Source organism: Macrotis lagotis, chromosome 4, assembly GCF_037893015.1.
Source record: "Macrotis lagotis isolate mMagLag1 chromosome 4, bilby.v1.9.chrom.fasta, whole genome shotgun sequence".
Lineage (NCBI taxonomy): Eukaryota > Metazoa > Chordata > Mammalia > Peramelemorphia > Peramelidae > Macrotis > Macrotis lagotis.
Window position 1 is genome coordinate 250,229,949 of NC_133661.1, and position 22,330 is coordinate 250,252,278.

At 37.3% G+C, this 22,330-nt stretch overlaps 1 protein-coding gene across 2 annotated transcripts in view; it reads left to right on the top strand.

Annotated features, from left to right (window-relative positions):
* LTBP2 (latent transforming growth factor beta binding protein 2) overlaps positions 1–22,330 on the top strand; it is a 188,010-nt gene that overhangs the window by 109,132 nt on the left and 56,548 nt on the right. For both annotated transcript variants that reach the window (XM_074235724.1, XM_074235725.1), the window contains exon 9: positions 15,928–16,002. In XM_074235724.1, coding sequence (XP_074091825.1) covers positions 15,928–16,002 — 75 coding nt within the window. The remainder of the gene's footprint in view (positions 1–15,927; positions 16,003–22,330) is intronic.

Here is a 22,330-nt window from a genome sequence, read left to right on the forward strand (position 1 = left end):
TTTGGGCAAGTCAATCCTATTTGCCTCAGTTTCCTCATTGTAAAATGAGCTGGAAAAGTGGCAGACCACTCCAGTATCTTGTCCAAGAAAACCTCAAACAGGGTCATGAAGAATCAAATATGACTGAAAGAAGGAACAACAAATATATTAACTTGTCATGTAAGGATCAATTAAAGGAATGGATAACATTTAACTTGGAAAAACAGAAGACTTAGGGCAGAACTAGGAATGATTGGTGGAAGTTTCAGAGAGACAAATTTAGGATTGATATAAAGAAAATGAAAATTAATTAACATTAATATTACTACAAAGTAAATCTTCCTACAGTTAGAACTATCCAAAAGTAGAATGGACTACTTTGGATGCAGAGGGTTTCCCCCTCACTGGAAGAACAGTAAAAAGACTTGTAGAAGGAATTCTTCTTCAGTTATAGGCTGGATCAAATGACTTATGAAGTCCCTTCCAATTTTGTGTTCCTTTGATCCATTCATCAAAACTAAGATGGGTCATGGGAAGATATAAACACTAATACACTATTTTTTTTAGGTTTTTGCAAGGCAAATGGGGTTAAGTGGCTTGCCCAAGGCCACACAGCTTATTATTAAGTGTCTGAGACCAGATTTGAACCCAGGTACTCCTGACTCCAGGGCCAGTGCTTTATCCACTGTGCCACCTAGCCATCCACTAGTACACTATTGGAGCTGTGGATTAGTCCAACCATTCTGGAAAACAATTTGAAATGATACTAAATTATTCATGAAACTGAACCACTTCCAAGCATATTCCAGAGAGATCAAAAGCAGAGAAAAAGATAAAGGAGAAAGGTCCTGCACACATGTACCCTTTTGAATAGTTAAAGAGAACTAGATTAAGAGTGAATGCCCATTGTTTGGGAAATGGTTGAACAAGTTGTGTATAGCAGCATAATGGAATATTATTGTTCTATAACAAGTGATGGAGAGACTGTGACGCTGACTGAATAGAGAGCTGACTTTGGAGTCAGGAAGAACTAGGTTTAAGTCCTTTTTTCTGACATTGCTGGCTATGTGAGCTTGGGCAAGATTTTTATCCTCTCAGTGTCTCCAGGAAATGCTCTAAACTTATGAGTTCAGAGATGGTACTTCTCTTTATAGCATAGAGAATATCTTCATGCAGCATTCCCTATACCAGTGAAATCACAAATGAGAGGGGGGTAGGAAGGAGAGGAAGAGGGAAAAGAGATGGAGAAGTGAGGAGACTCAGATAAATCCAGAAAGAAGGAAAGAGGAGAAAGGGGGGGGCGGGGAAAGAAAGGAAAGAAAAATGATTTTGAAGAATCCAGAGAAACTTGAGAAAGCATATATTAATTGATACAGATTTAAAAAAAAAGAAAGGCAGTTTGGTGACTGAATGAAATAGTTCCCGACTTGGAATCAGGAAGACTCAATTTCCTGATTTCAAATACATCCTCATATACCTATTATGTGACCCTGAGCAAGTCACTTAACCCTCTACTCCATGTAAAAATAGTTGGAAAAGGAAATAGCAAACTACTCTAGCATCTTTGCCAAGAAAACCTCAATAGGGACACAGCTGACTGAACAACAGCAACAGCCACAAAAAATAAAAGGAACCAGGAAAACAATCCATACAATGAGCATAATAGCGTAAAGGAAAGCATTGATGAAAAATTTCACAACTCTGTTCAATGCAATGACTTCAAGAGACTGACAGTGAAGTATATTATCCATTTCTTGGCAGAGAGGTGTTGGACAATAGCTGAAAAATAAGGCATACATTTCCAGACATGGGCAATATGGTGATTTTTGCACTTGACTATACTAGCCTGTTACAAAGAAAAAATTCTTTATGGGGTGGGGATCATTGGGAAATGAGAATGCTTTTTTTAAAAATCATCAATAGAACATTCAAAAATAAAACAAAAATCAGTAAAGAAACATGTCCATTACATAACCCAGATATAGCAGACCACTTGCTCTGTCAAAATAAAACAAAACAAAAAAAGCACTTCAAGTTCATTTGGCATGAGTTGTGAACCCATGCTGATGCCTAATGATCACTAACTTCCTCTTCAAATGCTTATGCATGATTGTTTTGGTGATTTGTCCTAGAATTTTACTTGTGATTGATGTCAGGCTCTCTTGTTAACATATTTTTTATTTATTTGTTAAAAATTTCCCAATTATATGTAAAAAAAATTAACATCCATTTTTTAAAAATTTGAGTTCCAAATTCTCTCTCTTTCTTCCACCCCTCATCCCAGAAAGCAAGCAATATGATAATGATTATACATGTGAAGTTATGTAAAACATATTTTAATATTAGCCTTGTTGTGTGTTTCAATCTCAAAACAAGATAAATGCTGGATAAATAAATAATAATCTCAGAAGGAAGGCATTAGCATTGAAGGGGACCACAAATAGTTTTCTACAGAAGGTAGAATTTTTAATTGAAACTTGATGGGAGCCAGGGTAACTTTAAGGAAAAGATAAGAAGATATTGAATTCTAGGCAAGGAGTCTGGAGTTAGAATATCTTAGGCATGAAGACCAGTATCCCTGGATCACAGAGTATGTGTAGAGGGGGAATAAAGTATAAGAAGACTGGAGGTAAGAAGGGGCCAAGCCATGCATAGTTTTAAAAACTAAGGAGAGAAAAACTGTTTTCCTTAAAGGAAATGGAAATAAAATTAGCACGGGCAACAAGGTGGCTCAGTAGATAAAGCTGTAGTCAGGAGGACCTGAGTTGAAATCTTGCATCATTTATTTTCTCTTTGTATGATCCTGGTCAAGTCATTTAACCCCAATTGTCTCAAAATAAATACTTTTAAAAGTTAGTATGACTTTCATTCTACTGTAAGGTTATATTACATCATCTGCCTCAAGTAGTGGACCTGATATTTATTAAACCTAAACCTAACTTTCAAGTCTTTTTTTTTTTTTTTGCATATGTGTTTATTTTTCGTAAGAGAGGATTCATCTTGATCCATCTGGTATCTTCCTGACACCACTTTTATAGGTCCATGACATTCTTTTTATATCTTACTTTGACTTGTATTCTTGCTTCCATCTTTTATACATTTCCTTTCCAAATCTGAGTTCCATGGAGACTGTGAAGCTACATCAGTTTCATTAAATTCTTCTCCCTTTTCAGTTGTTTCACAACTGTATGATCAGAATTTTATTTTAGGTAGCCCCTATACTTTTTTTTTAAGTTTTTGTAAGGCAGTGGGGTTAAGTGACTTGCCCAAGGTCACACAGCTGGGTAATTATTAAGTGTTTGAGGTCAAATTTGAACTCAGGTCTTCCTGAATCCAGGGCTGGCACTCTATTCACTGTACCACCTAGCTGCCCCAAGCCCTTATATTTTTAAATGGAATGAGATTTACATGATGTGTTTGGAAAATTGAAGTCCTTCATCTATTTTTAATTTCTACTTGTTTTCTATCTTTACTTTTTCTTTCTTTCTTTCTTTCTTTCTTTCTTTCTTTCTTTCTTTCTTTCTTTCTTTCTTTCTTTCTTTCTTTCGGAGGCAATTGGGGTTGAGTGACTTGCCCAGGGTCACATAGTAAGTACCTGAGGCTGGATTTGCACTCATGTTTCCTGACTCCAGAGCCAGGGTCCTGGTCCTTTGCCACCTAGCTGCCTCATCTCTGCTAGTTTTATGACGTGTCAGAAGCTCATAATCTATTTTCCCTATCTGTCCTAGTGGTATATGATATAATTTCATATTAGGCTCATATCTGCCTCTATCTTCTTTTATCCTGTTGTTTTATGAATGTAATGAAGTAATCTGTAAGTCAGAGATCTAATATCAGGGAAAGGAGGACAAGAGAAGTGTCTTGCTAGTTGCAAGAGAAATGTCACCAGGTGATCCCATATTGAAGTGCAAGTTAGTGTGTCTCAGGGGAATTAGAGAGGAAGCTGCAAATAAGAAAAAGAATGAAAAGCTAAACATCAGGTCAGGAGAAGGGACTTTAAGAGGAACCCAGCTCCAGATAAGAAGAGAAAAAAAACCATGAAGATGGAAGACAGGGAGCTACAGAAAGTCATATGGAACAGAAAATAGGGAAGCTGTAGGAAGCCACTTGTAGTGGTGAGAGAGTGGAAGCTCAGAGTTAGCTATCACCAAAAAAAGTAACTATTCTAGAAGAAGTAAAATATCAGTCATGTCATGGGCAGATACAGTCCAAGGGTTGCTCTGATATCCAGGGAATAGTAGAAAATAGTAGAAAACATACTCCAATGTGCTGGACAGAACTTTTTTTGAAAGATGTATTACTGGAAGAACATGTTCAAGAATTGCATAGGATGAGAATGCATGAGTGGGCTGCCATCTGCCCATTCTGCTGTTGTCATGCATGCAAGGGAGTATTTAAATCTGGCACAGTTACCCACGTAGGTGTAACCATCCATGGTGGTCTCAGGCTGGTACATTGATTACTTATGCCCATGATAGTTTCCTTACTCTAATGGTACCTCATTATATTTAGTTGTTTACTGTTGGGTCCAACTCTTGGTGACTCTTTTTGGGATTTTTCTTGGCAAAGACACTAGAGAGGTTTGCATTTTTTTTTTTTGGCAAGGCAATGGAGTTAAGTGGCTTGCCCAAGGCCACACAGCTAGGTAATTATTAAGTGTCTGAGGCAGGATTTGAACTTAGGTACTCCTGACTCCAGGGCTGGTGCTCTATCCACAATACCACCTAGCCACCCCTGCCATTTCTTTTTCTAAAAAAATTTTACAATTGAAGAACCTGAGACAAACAGAGTTAAATGACTTGCCCAGAGGTATTGGCTAGCTAAGCATCTGAGGTCAGATTTGAATTCAGGAAGATGTCTTCCTGACACCAGCCTTGGTACTCCATCTACTGTGTCACCTAGCTGCCTCAACCTAATGTTAGAAAGGGCCTATTTTGATTCTATAGTTGTATAGCAGTGATCCTTCCAATCCCTTCTTTCCACAGATAAGGAAACAGAGACAAAGTCTCTGGCCAGATGTATCCTTCTAAGTCCTCAGGCTTTTCATTCAGTTCCTACTTAAAGAGCCTGTCATTCTGGTACCTTAAACTTTGGTTCAGAGAAATACATCCTTCTTTCTGATGACTGCTTCTTTAAAAAAAAAAGTTTTTGTTGATATATCTTAGTTATCCCCAGCATCTCTCCCCTATACTACAGTTATGTTAAGACAAAAAGGGGAAAAATATTATAGTTATTCCCAGTATTCATCCTTCTATATTACATTATTATTCAAAATTACAATTTATTTGTTATGTCTAAAGGAGTCATCCAATTGGAGAAGATTCATCCTTCCATTGCCCAAGTGACAAATATTTGACCTATCCCATTGTTTCACCTAGGATAAAGCATTTATTTCCGTTTGTTAAAATCTGAAGGTCATCACTCTTATGCATATTAGTATATGTTCATGTGCATATTAATAATACATGTTAATATATTATCACATGCATGTTCATGTAGTGCTATACACATGCTAATGTTCTTATGTGTATGAATATGTTCTCATTTATATAAAGGCATCTGAAGTCATAAGTCTTATTCCCAACCTATTCACTTATTTTTCTCTGAACTATTGGGTATCTCCTCTTCTGCTGTTGGGAGGGAGCAGAGTGTGTTGGAAAGAGGCCTGCACTTGGATTCAAAGAGATCTGGCTTTGCATCCTGGCTCAGGAACTTTACTAGTTGTGTGATTGCAGACAAATTCCTTAACCTCTCTTGGCCTTCATTTCTTCACTTGTAACAGGAGGAGGATAATACTTGCTTGGTCACAAAGGATTAATTGTTCGGAAAGCATTTTATAAAATACAAAGAACTCACTATGAGCTATTTTTTTTTCCATTGTGATATCTGGATCTATAACATCCTTCCCTCCCTACTCTCTTTTTAGAACTCTTAATCAAGTTTGCAAGTCTCTGGCCAAATGTATCCTTTTAAATCCTCGGGCTATTCATTCAGTCCCTACTTTAAAGAGCCTGTCATTCTGGTACCCTAAACTCTGGTTCAGAGAAATACATCCTTCTTTCTGATGACCCCTTCTTAAAAAAAAAAGTTTTTGTTGATGTATCTTAGTTATCCCCAGCATCTCTCCCCTATGCTGTAGTTATTTTAAGACAAAAGGGGAGAAATATTATAGTTATTCCCAATATTCATCCTTGTATACTATAATAGTTTAAGATGAATTTTTTTAAAAAATCATCATAACTGATGAAGTCTAAAAATATGTGATCTGTGACTACCATCAGCACTCTTTCCCTCCCTTGAACTGTGTCTAAGACCTCTCTACCTCTGACCTCAAGCTCTAGTGAGCTAATGCTCCTCTTAGCTCTGGGACTGCAACCCAGAACTGCATGTGGGCAGTGCTGCATTCAAGGCTGCTAAAGGGTCCCCTAGTTGTATGACCCCCTTACTGTTGTGTACTGAGAGCTCCCAAAGTTGCCTCCAAGGCCTGCTGCTGGCCCTCTGGTACAGCTTGCTATTGAGACAAATCTTTCCAGCCAACCTCTGAAGGTGTTCTGAGCTGAAAAATTGTTCCATGCTCACCTTTAGTTGGGTTCTACCACTCCAGAAATCAATCTGAGACATTACTTTAAATATTATATAGGGGATGAGAATTAATATGGATATTCCTGAGTAATTTTTCTTACTGTATCTTAAAGCCAAATAGAAACATCCTTTCAATTATTCAATTATTATATTTTAAAATTGTTTGAGGGGAATTTGGGATACTCAAGTGAGTTCCTGACTTTCTTCTGCTATCTCTCTCTTTTTTTTCCTTAGGTTTTTGCAAGGCAAATGGGGTTAAGTGGCTTGCCCAAGTCCACACAACTAGGTCATTATTAAGTGTCTGAGACCAGATTTGAACCCAGGTACTCCTGACTCCAAGGCCGGTGCTTTATCCACTACGCCACCTAGCCGCCCCTATCTCTCTCTTTTTCTTTAAGACCTGTTCTCCCCAAATCATCCAGGCTGGAAGTGCATGGGCTACTGATTTGATCCCACCATTGATTTTTCTGGGAAGGTTGACTTGCTCCACTTCCAATTTAGGCTAGTTTGTCTTTTCCCTGGGCAACCTGGCAGCCTCCTCCCCCTCCCCCCATTCCTGGGGGCTCACCATATTGAGGTCTCACTCACTTGTTTGGCTTAACTCAACTCAGTATTCCCAAGTTCAAGAGACCCACCACTTTGAGCCTCCCTGAGAACTGGGATTGCAGGCCTGACTGGCTGTATTATATTCTTAAACTCACCAATCTCTTGACCCTGGTTCCAATTCCTCTCCACCTCCTTAGTCTTTTCATTACTGGTATCTTTCTTGAATTATTTCCTCCATCCTGCCTAGGAACATTTTTTTCCTATCAATAAACCCAGATTGAAAGGAAGTATATTTCTCAAGCTCTTCCACTTTTTGTAAGACTTTGATATTAAAGAAAAGACATTAAACTCAGCTTTGTCACTACATCCCAAGGGTCAACACACTTTTCCATCTGACCTGCAACTGAAATCTTTCATATGTGTTGCCTCCTCTATCTCAATGGGAGATCTTTGAGAGCAGGGATTGTCTTGCTTTTCTATTTTTATTTCCAGCACTTAGCACAGTGCTTTGCATATAAATACATATTAAGTGCTTTATTAATGAGTTTATATTTACCTCCTATTAAAATCTCAAATTCACTTTGATTATGATACATATTCTACCACTGGTATATGAATATATACCTATATATATATATATATATATAATACACAAAATATATGTGTATTCTTGTTTATTCCAATGTTATTTTATATGATATAATATATTATATAGCATAATACATTTATATAATATATTTTATATTAATAATATATATGTTTACATTACCTTGAAAAGATTCTATCAGTAATATTAGTAAAAAACATGTTGCAGTGGTGAGATCATGGAATGGAATTTTAGGTCCCTACCTCTAAAACGCTATGAGACTAAGTAAAGTATTTTATTTTTTCAGGACTGCATCTCTGTAGCTATAAACAAGTGGTATTTGTTTAGATCTTCTTCTAAACTTTATTAATCTGTGTTCTCCAAGCAACAGTTGGTCATTCTTGTCTATCCTTTCCTAAGGCAGAACTGAATGATCTTCTGATTGTACTATATTCAGATCTCTGCATAATTGAACCATCCCCCTTTCCTTAACAAGAATAAGGGTGGGTAGTGCAGTGGAAAGAGAACTGGCCTTGTATTCAGGAGGATGGAAGTTTGAATCCAGCCTCAGACACTTGTCACTTCCTAGCTGTGCGACCTTGGGTAAGTCACTTAACCCTGATTTCCTCTCATCCAGGGCCATCTCCAGTCATCCTGATTCATGTCTGAGTGCTGCACCCAGATTACGCTGGAGAAAGTGAGGCTGGTGATTTAGCACAGCCCCTCCCTTACTCAAATCCAGTTCATGTGCTCGTTATGGCATTACCTCTCTGATGTTGTGGTCTTTTTTTGAAAATGAAGGACAAACATTAAGTACCCACTGAGAATAGTTCTGGTTTCCTCCTATGCTATATAGAACCTTAGAAGCAAACTTAACAAAAGTTTTGGGGGAGTCAGATGAAAGTAAGGACAATATTGATATTATCTGCAATCAGGGCTCAGATATTATTGAAGGGATGAGCATTCATATGTACATTCTTGAGAGAATTTCTCTTATTATATCTTAAAGCCAAATAGAAGCATCCTTTCAATTTTTCACATTAACTCTATCCCTTTTCCTTTCTATTAGCTTGGATAATTGAGATTTAACTGTATTTACTTATTTTACTTCTACTCTACTTCTTCCATTTCCCAGATAAACTTAGCCTTTTTAATTTAAAGTGTATTCACTGTGGTGAGGGTGACAATCCCTTTATACAAGGTTCAGGCCAACACTCTTGTTATGCTCAAGTAGAAAATAAATAGTGGCCCATAGATACTTTCTTCCTTGTCATGAAAGGAGGCAGCATCACAAAACTAGACAGAGAGAACAGTGACAGGTCAGTGACTTAAGTGAACCTACCTCCAAGCTAACTAAGAGAAGGACTAGTAGGATCAGATGATGGGATCTGTGAGTGGGAGAGTTGGGGAGCTTGATGAGAAGCTGTGACCATGACTGAGAGAAGTGATGAAAATACTAGACAGAATTGCAAATAATTGCGTAAGAGTTAGAAATAGTGACAGCTCATAGGTCAGAGTGGGAAGTCTGAGATGGGGAAAGAGGTGAGATCCTGTCCTTGGATAAAGGAATAATTTAGGCAGACAAGGACAGGAACTACAAACCACATTTCTTGATATTCTCCTTCTTCTCTAATCTGCCTATAGACCAGAACTGTTGGAGTGGTGTCCCCCTCACCCAGAAAAAAAAATGAAAAACAGAAGAAACTAAACCAACAACTGAGTTTTCTAAAAAGAACTTTTGTGTTAACCTCTACAACATGGGTTTTTATGCTTCTATTCTCTTCTCTCTCTCTAACCTGTTCTGTATAGTACTACTAGATTTATCTTCCTTTTTTTTTTTAGTTTTTTTTTTTGCAAGGCAATGGGTTTAAGTGGCTTGCCCAAGGCCACACAGCTAGGTAATTATTAAGTGTCTGAGAACAGATTTGAACTCAGGTACTCCTGACTCCAGGGCTGATGCTTTATCCACTGTGCCACCTAGCCACCCCTAGATTTATCTTTCTTATGTATAACTTTTGTCCTGTCACCCTTTTATGCAATATCTTTAATGACTCTATATTGCCTAGTGAAAACTTTTTCCTCTTTAAAAGAAATATAGATAGATAGATAGACAGATAGATACAGATATAGATATATGATATATGTGATGCTGCTGCTGCTGCTGTTTTTGTCCTTCATTCTTGAAGAAGACCATGACGTCAGGGAGGTGATGCCATGACATGCTTGTGAATTGGATTTGAGTGAGGGTGGTACTAAGTCACCAGCCTCATTTTCTCCCCCAGAACCACCTGGATCCAGTGGTCAGCCATGAATCAGGACAACTGGAGTTAGCATTGGATATGAGACATTGGATATAAGACAATCAGGATTAAATGACTTGCCCAAGATCACACATCTCGTAAAGGTGGAATTTGAATTTAGATCCTTTTGACTTTAGAGCCAGTATATTACCCACTATATATCTATGTATGTATGTATGTATAGTACTCTAATTTCTTTCAGTAGTGAACACTTCTTTGACTAGATTTCAAGACCCTCAACAATTCTGATCCACCCTATCTATCAAATCTATTCTCATATTATTCCCCTAAACATACTTTATTCTCCTGCCAAACAGGACCACATCCTGTACTTATCCAGTCCTTGTATCTTTGCTCATATGATTGCCTATGTTTGGAATGCCCTTTTCCCTGGTCTTTGCTGACTAAATTCCTTCTTAAGGAGAATTTATAGTTTTGCAATTTCATTAGTATTCAAGTCAACAACTTCAATTTTAGAGAAGTTAAATTAATTGTCCAGTGTCACAAAGTCAGACTGACCATAGAACTCAGTCTTCCTGATTCTGAGACCAGTTCTCTCACCATTTTACCAACATTGACTCTACCTGAATTTCTATTTATTCTTATAATCAACTCAAATGCCACCTCTGATGTTCCCATGTAGCTAATGATCTTTCCCATTAAACCTCCCATAGAACTTTTGTATTTTTCTAATATACTTATTATATACTATTATATATAAGTATTATATATTTATTAAATATATCTGCATCTTTCTAATATATTTATCATAAAATACTAGATATCTGTGTCTTATTACCCTAATAGAATGTAAACTCCATAAAGGCAGGGAACCTATCTTAATTGAATTTAATATTTCTTCTAGAACATTGCTCAAAGCAATATATATGATTTATTTTTAATATTCTATTCTTTTTTTAATTTTGAAGTTCAAATTTTCTTCCTCTCTCCTTTGCCCACCCGTTGCTAAGGTGAGCAATATGAGTTTTTCACAATTATACATGTGAAATTATATAAACCATATTTCCATATAACTTTATTTCAAAAAAGCAAGAATAATAAAAAAGTGAGAAAATTATACTTCTATTTGCATCAGTTGTCTCTCTGGAGGCAGATAGCATTTTTCATCATGAATCCTTTGAAATTGTCTTGGATCATTGTATTGATCATTGTTGATCATCATTATAACATTGCTTTTACTGTGCACAGTGATCTCCTGGTTTTTCTCACTTCACTTTGCATCAGTTCATATTGATTTTGCCATGTTTTTCTGAAACCATCCTGTTCATCATTTCTAATAGCACAATAGTACTTACTCTATGACAATCCCATGCCACAACTTGTTCAGCCATTCCCCAATTGTATATTTTTTCAGTTTCCAATTCTTTGCCACCTCAAAAAGAATTGCTATAAATATTTTTATACATAGAGGTCCTTTTCCTTTTTCCTTTGATCTCTTTGGAGTACACACATTGTAGTGGTATTGCTGGGTCAAAAGGTATTCAGTTTTATAGTCCTTTGAACATACTTCCAAATTGCACTACAGAATGGTTGAATCAATTTACAACTTCACCAACAGTTCATTAGTGTGCCTGTTTCCCCCTCATCCCCTATAGTATATATCATCATTTCTAATAAGTGTAAGGTAGTCCCTCAGAATACCTCTCTCTTCTCTCTTCTTCCAGTGCATACCCTTTCTCATCGATTCATATTTTTAAAGAGATCAAATGAAAAAGTTATTAGGTATTATAAATCTTCCCAAGTAGGAATGTAAATAGTTCAACCTAATTGAGTCCATCATGATTACTCTTTCATGTTTATCTTTTTATGCTTCTCTTGAGTCTTCTCTTTGAATGTCAAATTTTATATTCAGTTTTGGTCTTTTCAGAGAAAAGTCCTCAATTTTACTATCTATTCTTTTCCTGAAGGGTTATAGTCCGTTTTGTTAGGTAAGTTATTCTTGGTTGTAATCCTAGCTCCTTTGCCTTCTAGAATGTGATATTCCATGTCTTCTTCTCCTTTAAAGTAGAAGTCAATAAATCTTGTGTATTCCTGAATGTGACCTCATAATATTTTAATTTTTTTTCTGATTGCTTGAAGTATTTTCTCTGACCTAGGAATGCTGAAATTTGGTTATAATATTCCTGGAAGTTTTGATTTTGAGATCTCTTTAAAGGAGATGATTAGTAGGTTCTTTCAAGTTCTATTTTATCCTCAGTATCTGAGATATCAGAGTAGTTTAATGTTTTGAAATATGATGTCTGGGCTCTTTCTTTGATCATAGATTTCAGGTAGTTTAATAATTCTTATTTCTCCTCAATATATTTTTTCCAGATCAGTTATTTTTCCAATGACATATTTTACAGTTTCTTCTATTTTTAAAAATTTTTATTTTATTGTTTTTTGATGTCTCATGAAGACATTAGCCTCTACTTGCTCAACTCTAATTTTCAGGAATTATTTTCTTGAATGAGACTTTGTATCTCTTTCCCCTTTCATTTGTTTTTAGGTTTTTTTTGTCAGGCAATGGGGTTAAGTGGCTTGCCCAAGGCCACACAGCTAGGTAATTATTAAGTGTCTGAGGCTGGATTTGAACTCACGTATTCCTGACTCCAAGGTCGGAGCTCTATCCACTGCGCCACCTAGTCACCCCTCTCTTTCCCCATTTAAACAATTCTGCTTTTATAAAAATTTTTTTTCTTAAGTGAATTTTGGTACCTCTTTTACCATTAGACTAATTCTATTTTTGAAGGTGTCATTTTCTTCAGTATTTTTTGTGCTTCTTTTACCAAGCTGTTAATTCTTTTCATCATTTTCTTGCATCAATCATTTCTTTTCTCAAATTTTCCTTTACCAGTCTTATCTCCTTTAACTCTTCTAGGATCCAATTAACATTTTTCTTTGAGATTTTTTTTTAGGTTTTTGTAAGGCAAATGGGGTTAAGTGGCTTGCCACACAGCTAGGTAATTATTAAGTGTTCAGGGTAATTATTAAGTGCCGGGGTAATTATTAAGTGTCTGCTGAGACTTTTTTTATAGCTGTTTTTATGTTATTTTTCTCTTCTGAGTTTATATCTTCCCTGATACCACAATATATTTTTTTTTAATAGTCAAATTCTTTTTTCACTATTTACTTATTTTCCAAGTCTTTTTCTTGACTCACTTAGGGGTGAGGTAGCATTGTCTCAAGCTTCAGATTTTTTTGTGCTATTGTTTTCAGAGCTACTTCTGAGAGTCTGCAAGCTTTTGGTGCTTCCAGGGAGGTGTGATCTTGGAAGATATGGTCACTACTTTCCTAGTCTTCACTCTAGTCTTTACCAAGGAAGGGCCCCTGGTCCCCTGCAGCAACATGTGCTAGCACTGTCTCTGCTTTGTTGCTCTGACCAGGGCACTTGCTCCTTTGTGATTGAACACTAGAGTTCCTCTCTGCCCTGGAACTAAGACCCAGAATTGTCTATGGGCAATAGAGTCCTTTACAATCTCTTTCTGAACAGTTGTCTGACCCCCTTACCATCTCTGGTTTGAGAGCTCTTGAATGCTACAGCTCCTTTGCTACTGTCATGTATGTTGCACTGAACAGATCTCCCCCATTCCCCTACCCTGTTGTATATAGACTTTTCCTATATTATCTACTTCTTAAGTTTTTCTTAGTCCAGAAGAAAAAAAAATCTCACCATGACTCATTGTTGTCTCTATCAATCCAAAATTCATTTGATGCATTGTTTTAAAGTTGTTTGAAGGGAAATGTTGGGAGAGTTCATTTGGATGGTTCCCTCTAATTCACCATTTTGGCTCTGCCTCCCTAACAAACTCTTAATAATGCTCATTGAATTAATGAATGGATTATTGATTGAATTTAATATACCAGTCATAATAACACATAGTTTCCACCAGCTTCCTAAGATGACATGCTATTTCTACATACTTCAATTAGGGTAAGGATCACTTTATCATAATTCCTTCTTCCTAAATATAGTATACTGTTCCCTCTATCTCCACACTGTGAATGAGGCTAAAATTTATGGCTCATATCACATCAAGATGGAGGCTATGATGCTGGTGGGGTATTTTGGTCTAAGCAAAACTGTCTTTAGCAGTACAGGTTCTTTGAGGGTCAGAAGGGTCAGAAACAAGGTTGTATGAGGAAGAGACTGATATCACACAATTACAGACAGGTAAAGAGTCAGAGACAGGAGAACTGTCCAAAATCTAGAAACTATGAATTAACAATTAACTATGAATTAACAATTTTGTCCAAAGGGCAAAATAGGAGCTGATGGTCTTAAGTTAGGAAGGAACTAGCTATCCAAGTGTGTTTAAATTCATAAAAAGGGTTATCCTTATTCAATTTATTCAGTGCAGTGAATCTTCGGATCCCATCTAACCTATAGCATTTCAAGCTAACTTCGCCACCTCTTTCTTTCTTATATGAGATCCAAATGTGGCCAGCTCCTGGCCATTGCTGAAATTTCCTATACAAATCAATCAAACAATAAACATTTATTAAGAATATGTTCTGTAGGGGCAGCTAGGTGGCGCAATGGATAAAGCACTGGCCCTGGAGTCAGGAACCTGGGTTCAAATTCGGTCTCAGACACTTAATAATTACCTAGCTGTGTGGCCTTGGGCAAGCCACTTAACCCCATTTGCCTTGCAAAAACCTAAAAAAAAAAAAAATATATATTCTGTGCCAGGTACTTCATGCTAGCTATGCTTTTGAGATTATTCTTACCAGGAGTAGGGAAGGGGAATGGGAATACAACATGTTCCCAGATAAATAAATATAGCAGGTATACAAAATGAATACAAAGTGAATAGAGGTGGAGCGAGTCTTCTTGAAAGGAGATTGGAGTTCCAAGAGGTAGAGGTGAAGAGGGGTTCATTTGAGGCATGGGGACAGCCTTTGCAAAGACACAGAGATTGTTACCTAAATCCAGACAATCTAGGTAGGCAGGCTGAAGCCAGATTGTAAAAGACTTTAAAAACTAAACCAGTTTATGCTGGAGGCAACAGGATGATTGAAGTTCATTGATCAGGGATGGTTTTATCATATCTGTGATTTAGGAACTTATTTTGACAACTATATGGACAATGTTGGAGCATTGAGAAACTGAATGCAGGGAGACCAATTAGGAGGCTATTGAAAGAGTCATAGGGTAATAGATCCAGAATGGTCCTTAAAGGCATTTAAACAAAACCTACATTTTACAGTGGAGGAAACTGAGGTCCATGATCTCTACATGATGCTCCCAGGAAATAAATATCAGAGTTAGGAATTAAACCCAAGCCCTTTGACTCCAGAGACAATGTTCTTTCTACAATTCCATGTAGGTGAAAGGTGATGAGGACCTGAATTAAGATAGTTGTAATGTGACGAAAGAGAAGGAAATAGCTGCAAGAGTTATTTAAGGGAGAATTAACAAGACTTGACAGTTTACTCAATAAGAAATAGGGGGAGGTTGAGGATGAGTGAAGAGTTAAAGATGAATCTGTGGTTGCAAAACTGGGTAACTGGAAGGATAGTGATACTCTCAACAGAAATAGAGAAGTAGGAGAAGAGATGACAGGCACTCAACTTTTTTTGTGGAACTTTTCGACAACCCATGGATTCCTTCTTGGGGAATCCATAAAATAAAATGTACAGAATTACAAAGGAAATAAATACTTTAAAGCCTATGAAGTTCAGACCCGAGGTTAAGAGTTTGTAATTTAGAAGGATACATAATGAATTCTATTTTGAACATGTTGGGTTGGAGATTTCTAGCAGGCAATCTATCAGGATATCTAGAGATGTCCAATAGGCAGTCAGACTTGTGAACTAAAGCTCAGGAGAGAAACAATATCTTAAAAACCATTGAGTTTGTATTTCAACAGATATGTGACATAAATTCAATGTTAAATATTCTTGATTAAACTTATTTTTTTGCTTCCTTAGCTTCCCCAGTGATTGAAAATGGTCGAGTGGAATGTCCCCAAGGGTACAAGAGACTGAATCACACTCATTGTCAAGGTAAGGATGGACTAGAGTTCCAGGTTGTAGGAAGAAGGGATGTAAAAAGAGGAAGACTGTTGAGAGCTGATGATAGAGATGCATTGACCTTATTTCCACATTGCTTTATCATGATGCACTCTAGTGACTGGGAAACCTTCAGGTATTTCTTACCAAACTACAATTTCTTGGGGGCAATGTGACATTGATAGAACCTTGGCAACAATTGGGGGGAAACAATTCAGAGGGATGCAGGGGATGCCACTTAGGAATGGAAAAATGAGCCCACCTAAGGCTAATGTTGAAATATTCTGGATAAAGGACAGGGTTTGTAAGCACCAATCAGACAGGGTGTCTGCTGAATGACTTTTCTCAAGAATCTGACAAGTACAACCTTAGTCAACAAGATTAAGTCATTCCCTATCTGGCCATGAATTGGGTTTCCTGGATCTAGATTTTCTGTGCCCCAATGAAAATCAACAAATATGTTACCAAGGAACTAAACATGGTTGCTTAGGTTAGTCTTTCCATCATTTCTTGGTCTATAGCTGATGAGACAAATACTGTGACCTTCCCCTATCCTTTTGAATAAATTCACCCTCTTATTAAAAGTCAATTCTTGCTCTCCCTTGTTTCTTACCCTGTTTAGAGACTCCACAAATGAGTCTGGTCTATCTAAGAAAAAGTAATGTTAGACATTTGGAATGGAAGAGGGCCTGAAGGAGGAACAAAATAGAAACCTGATCAGATCCAGACTATAATGTCATTCCAGAAGACTAAAGCAAGAACTTGAGAGTTTGAATGGGCTAGTGGGAGGTACCCTGATGGTTCATGATTGCATAATTACATGTAATGAGTATATAGTAGGATGTGTATGTAAGGGAGAGGGGTATAGGGAACTCTATTAGTTGCCTTCCTCATAGAAAAGTAATGGGATATGTTTTGCATATGTAAATGTAAATGTAAAATTATATCATATTGTTTGCTTTCTCAAGGGGAGGGGAATGAAGAGTGAGAATTTGGAACTCAAAATTTTTATAGGGTTATCAAATTTTTCAACAATTAGGAAATATTTAATGATTTTTTAAGAAAAATACATAATCAAGGGTAAAGGGGAAAAAAAAAGAAAAGTAACTGGCAAGAAAGATAAACTGAGAAGGATAAACATCTCAAAGAAACCCTTGATGGAAGACATCATTGCTAAGAATCAAAATCATAGAATCTCACTTTTGAAGAGAACCTCATTGGGTGTCAAGTACAATTACACATATTCATCTTAATTCTGAAGTGCTCCTGCCTCCAGGACCACTTTAGCACCTAGTTGCCCCAATGATTAGCTTAAGAGTCAAAGATGAGTTTTCTTCTGATCTCCAAACTTGTCTTGGTTGAATGCCTGGTTGAATGTCTTACCAGGTCTAGAACAATCCTTCTCTGGAATATACACATACATTTGGCCTCCTGCCTCCTCGATCTCACTGAGATTGATGCCTCCTGGAGCTGACCTCTTAGGCTGCCAGAGCTTCCCATCTATTGAGGGGCATGGGAGAAGACCTGTGGCCCAACTGATTTCTTCATCTGCTGTTGATCTTGGTCCTCTCTCCCAGGGCTTCAACCATGTCACATGGTCCTTCTGAACTGGCTCCACAGAAGCATAGTTCCAGATGGACATGCCAAATATCAAATGGGTATTCAACTTCTTGTACTTAGAAACTTGAGTCATCTGAGTTGGGAAATGCCTGATGGGACTTCTTGTAGGATTTTCTTGATGGAGAGGATGAATGGATGGTTTTTCTGAAGGGAACAGTAAAGGTTGGAGGTCACAGAGTGGTCTGTTTTGAAAGGAGAATGAGCAGGAGTCCTTCTCTTTGACTTTGCATTTTCTGAATACCTTTTCAAGTTCCATTTAGTCGAAGCAATGAGTCCAAATTTCACCAACTTCAAAATGTTGTCACAGTGCAGGAACCACTTCAGCTGCTGTGTCTTCAGGGATCTCCCATGCTATGTCAGAGCTCTAATCAGAGCTTGGTGTTGCCTTCAACCTTTGGCTATGGGAAATGGACTATTCATCTTAACTCAATAGTCATCCAACTTATGTTCAGTGTACTCCAATGATGGTGGTAGTAGTGGGAACTCATCTTCCCCTTTCAGAAACAGCTTAAATTGTTTGGCATTTTTCTCCAAAGTTTGAATTTGCCTTTTTTTTAACTTCTACCTAATTACTCCTAGTTTTTCCCTCTTGTGCCAAATATAGCAAATCTAACTCCTCTTCCTCTTATCCCTTCTGAGTCTTTTCTTTCTTAGTAGCTTCATTCTCATATGATATATCAAGGATCTCTACCATTCATGTTGTCCTCCTCTAGATACTCTCCAGCTTTTCAATATTCTTTCTAAAATGTGATATCAAGAAGGAAACATAACATTCTATTTATGATATGACCAGGGCAGCATAACATTACTATTCACTCATTTTTCAGTCATGTCTAACTCTTCATGGTCCCATTTGGGGTTTTCTCGGTAAAGATACTGGAGTATTTTGCCATTTCCTTCTCCAGTTTCCAGAGGAAACTGAGACAAACAGTGACTTGTCCAGGGTCACATAGCTAGTAAGCATCTAAAAAGTCTAATTTGAACTCAAGTCTTTCTGTTCCAGGTCTGGGACTCTATCACCTAACTGCCCCACGTAATATTCTAAATGTGATCTGACCAGAGCAGCAGAGTACAGTTGAATTAACATGCCCCTGGATAGTATACCTCTCTTAATATAACCTAAAAAATATTACCCCTGTGCATGTTTACACACACACACACACACACACACACACACACACACACACACAAGTGCATGTACACACTTTTACAAAAATAAGAGCTTTGTAAAACTTAAGAAGTCATATATATGTCTGGTATTTTACATATAAATATAAATATATATACACAAATGTAGATGTGTATATACACATACACAGATTATATACATAATACACACACACACACACACACATAATTGAAATTCTGACTGTTAGATATTAAAGAAATGAAACCAAAGTATGGAGAAAGGGTAGCAAAACAGAGACCTCTTCTTGAGCATAACTAGGTCTGTTGAAAACTACTAAAGTTCTAAAGATTTGACTTGGTTTTCCTAGGCTGTGACAGGGAATTGTATTTAGAGTCCCATCTTTTCTTGATAACTAAGAAAGGCCAACATGGGGGGACCAGGGAGGTGGTTAAGTGACCAGTTACTGTGCAAGAAGAGTAGATGCTTCTTGAGAATGGACTAGTAGCCTGTCGAACCAGAGTATGCAGTGCTTTCATAGTTACTAAGCTCTTTGGCACTGTGGGTTCTGTCCTTGGCTCTGTCTCTGCCTCCCACAGGGTTGGCACTTTTACCTTGGCCTTGGTGCCCTGGAGAGAGATTTCTTGGGCACATGTAGGATCTGGATCACTAACCCCCCAGGGCTTTGTCTAAGACCCTAAATCTGCCGCTGTGCAGGAAAGTAAACAGTCCTCATTTGGTAGTGCCTGGCAAAGGCACCAGGACTGATGGAAACCAGGTCCCTCTTCAACATGAAGCATTTGAGAACCCCTCTGCTGGCTGTGGAGCTGGGAAATTGAGTCTCAGAGAGAGAGGTGCCAAGAGACTGCTTTACATTAAATGCTGGCTTGAGCTCTTTTCCAGAACCAAGGCGACAACACCAAGTGTTGACCTCATGGATATACCCTGAAGTGAAAGGTGGATGTTTCTGGCTCTTCTCCTAGAGAGATCATTGCCTTGCTGCCTGTGGGGTGGTAGTAAGGGGTAAGTGAATGACAAGAAAAGTAGACTCTCATACAATTTTGAGCCCCTTTTACTGGCATCACAGTCATGGTCAAAATCCTGATTTGAGTGCTAGGAGGGCAGGGGGTGGTATATATCAAGAGCATCCTTATTTTTAAAAAGTTTGTGATGAATTAAAAGCCACCAACAATAAAGATAACCATATAAAATACAAAGCACATGCCAAATTATTTAGAACCTTTAGCATTCAACAAAGTAGAACCAAGAAAATAAAGAGAAAAAAGAAGAAATGAATTTGCTATCACTTTTCATTTCTATGAGATTCTGCTATTTCTGAATGTTACTGATTTTTAATGTAGAGTTGCAGCCCTGTGATGTGAATCCAACTGCTAATCTCAATTTGCATCATTTAACAGGAGCATAGACCATCTAGTCCAACATATTCATTTTTACACTGAAGGAAAAACAAGTCTTTTCTAAGCTCACATAGGAAGAGGCAAAGAGTTCAGTGCTCTTTCTGCTGTACCATACTGCCTCCTCAAGCAAACAAGAAAATAGACTTTAGTTACTTTTCAGTTTTTTCCATCCTATATTGGTAACTAGATAGAATCTCCTCCCAGTGGTATGTCAGAGCTCTATCTTTACTCTAGGATTAATTTTCTCCTGTTATTTTTTCCTTATGCCTATCCCCTTTCATTAGTGTAATGATTAAAGAAAATGACTTCTCTTTGAAATGAAAGAAGTTGGTGGAGAAGAAACTTCTTGCAAGAATAGCATTCATGACAGACATATCCAAATAATTTTATAGGAGTCCAAATATGTGAGTGTTACAGCAGTCAGTCAGTGAGCATTTTTTTAATCACCTGCTATGAAAAAGTGCAGCTAGGTGGCACAATAGATAGAGTGCTGATCCTGGAGTCAGAAAACTAGATCTTCCTGAGTGCAAATCTGTCCTCAGACATTTACCAACTATGTGACCCTGGGCAAGTCACTTAACTCTGTTTACCTCAGTTTCCTCATTTGTAAAATGAACTGAAGAAGGAAATCACAAATCACTCTAATATCTTTGCCAAGATAATCCCTTTTTTGAGAAATGAGGTCCTTATCAGAGAAACTTGTTTCACTATTTTCCACCATAGTTGCTATTGCCATCTGTATTTCCCTCCATCCTATTCCCCATACCTACATTTATTCTATTCTCTTTTTCCTTTCACCCTGCCCTTCCTCAAAAGTGTTTTGCATTCATCTGATTCTTGAGTGCAAATCAAGGTCTTTTGCCTTGGAAGATCATATTCCAAACTCTTTGATCCCTTAATGTAGAAACTGCTAACTCTTGTGTTATCCTGCCTGTGGTCCCACAATATTTGAATTGCTTCTATTTGCAATATTTTCTCCTTCACCTGGGAGTTCTGAACTTTGGCTATAATATTACTGGAAGTTTTCATTTTGGGATCTCTCTCAGGAGCTGATTAGTGGATCCTTTTAATTTCTATTTTACCCTCTGCTTCTAGAAAATCAGAGCAGTTTTTCTTGATAATTTCTTGAAAGATGATATCTAGACTTTTTTTTTTATCATGGCTTTCAGGTAGTCCAATAATTTTTAAATCATCTCTAAGTTCTAAGTCAGTTGTTTCCAATGAGATATTTCACATTTTCTTCTAGTCTTTCATTCTTTTGGTTTTGTTTGATTGCTTTTTCATTTCTCATAAATTCATCAGTTCCCTTTTGTTGCATTCTATATTTTAAGATATTGTTTTCTGGGTGGCTAGGTGGCACAGTGGCTAGAGCACCGTCCCTGGAGTCAGGAGTACCTGAGTTCAAATTCACCCCCAAACACTTAATAATTACCTAGCTGTGTGGCCTTTGGCAAGCCCCTTAACCCCATTGCCTTGCAAAAAAAAAAAAACCCCACAAAACTAAACTAAAAAAAAAGATATTGTTTGCTTCAGTGAGTTTTTGTATCTCCTTTTCCATTTGATCAATTCTGCTTTTTAAGACATTCATCTCCACATTTTTGGATCTCTTTCCATTTGGCCCAGTTGATTTTTAAGATGTTATTTTCTTCAGATTCTTTGCATTTCCTTCCCTAAGCTACTGACTCAGTTTGTATGATTTTTTCCACATCACTCTCATTTCTTTTCCCAGTTTTTCCCTCTACCTCCCTTACTTGATTTTCAAAATCCTTTGAGTTCTTCTGTGGTCTGAGACCAATTCATATTTTTCGTGGAGACTTTGGATGTAGAACCTTTGAATTTGTTATCTTCTTCTGAATGTGTACTTTGATCTTCCTTATGACCATAGTAACTATTGTCAGATTTTTTTTCTTCTGTTGTTTGCTCACTTCCCCAGCCAAAGACTTGATTTTAAGTCTTTGTTTAGGTAAGGTTCTACTTGTTCCAAGCTTTGGGAATTTTTGGCAGTTGTTTTTAGAGATATTTCTAGGGATCTGTAAGTTTTCAATACTTCCAAGATAGTATCATTTAAGCAGAGGTATTTACTATTCTCTGGTCCATGGGTGACCACATGCACTCCTTTCTGCCCTGGAGCTGTGAGGAGAGACCCTGAGGCAGCAAA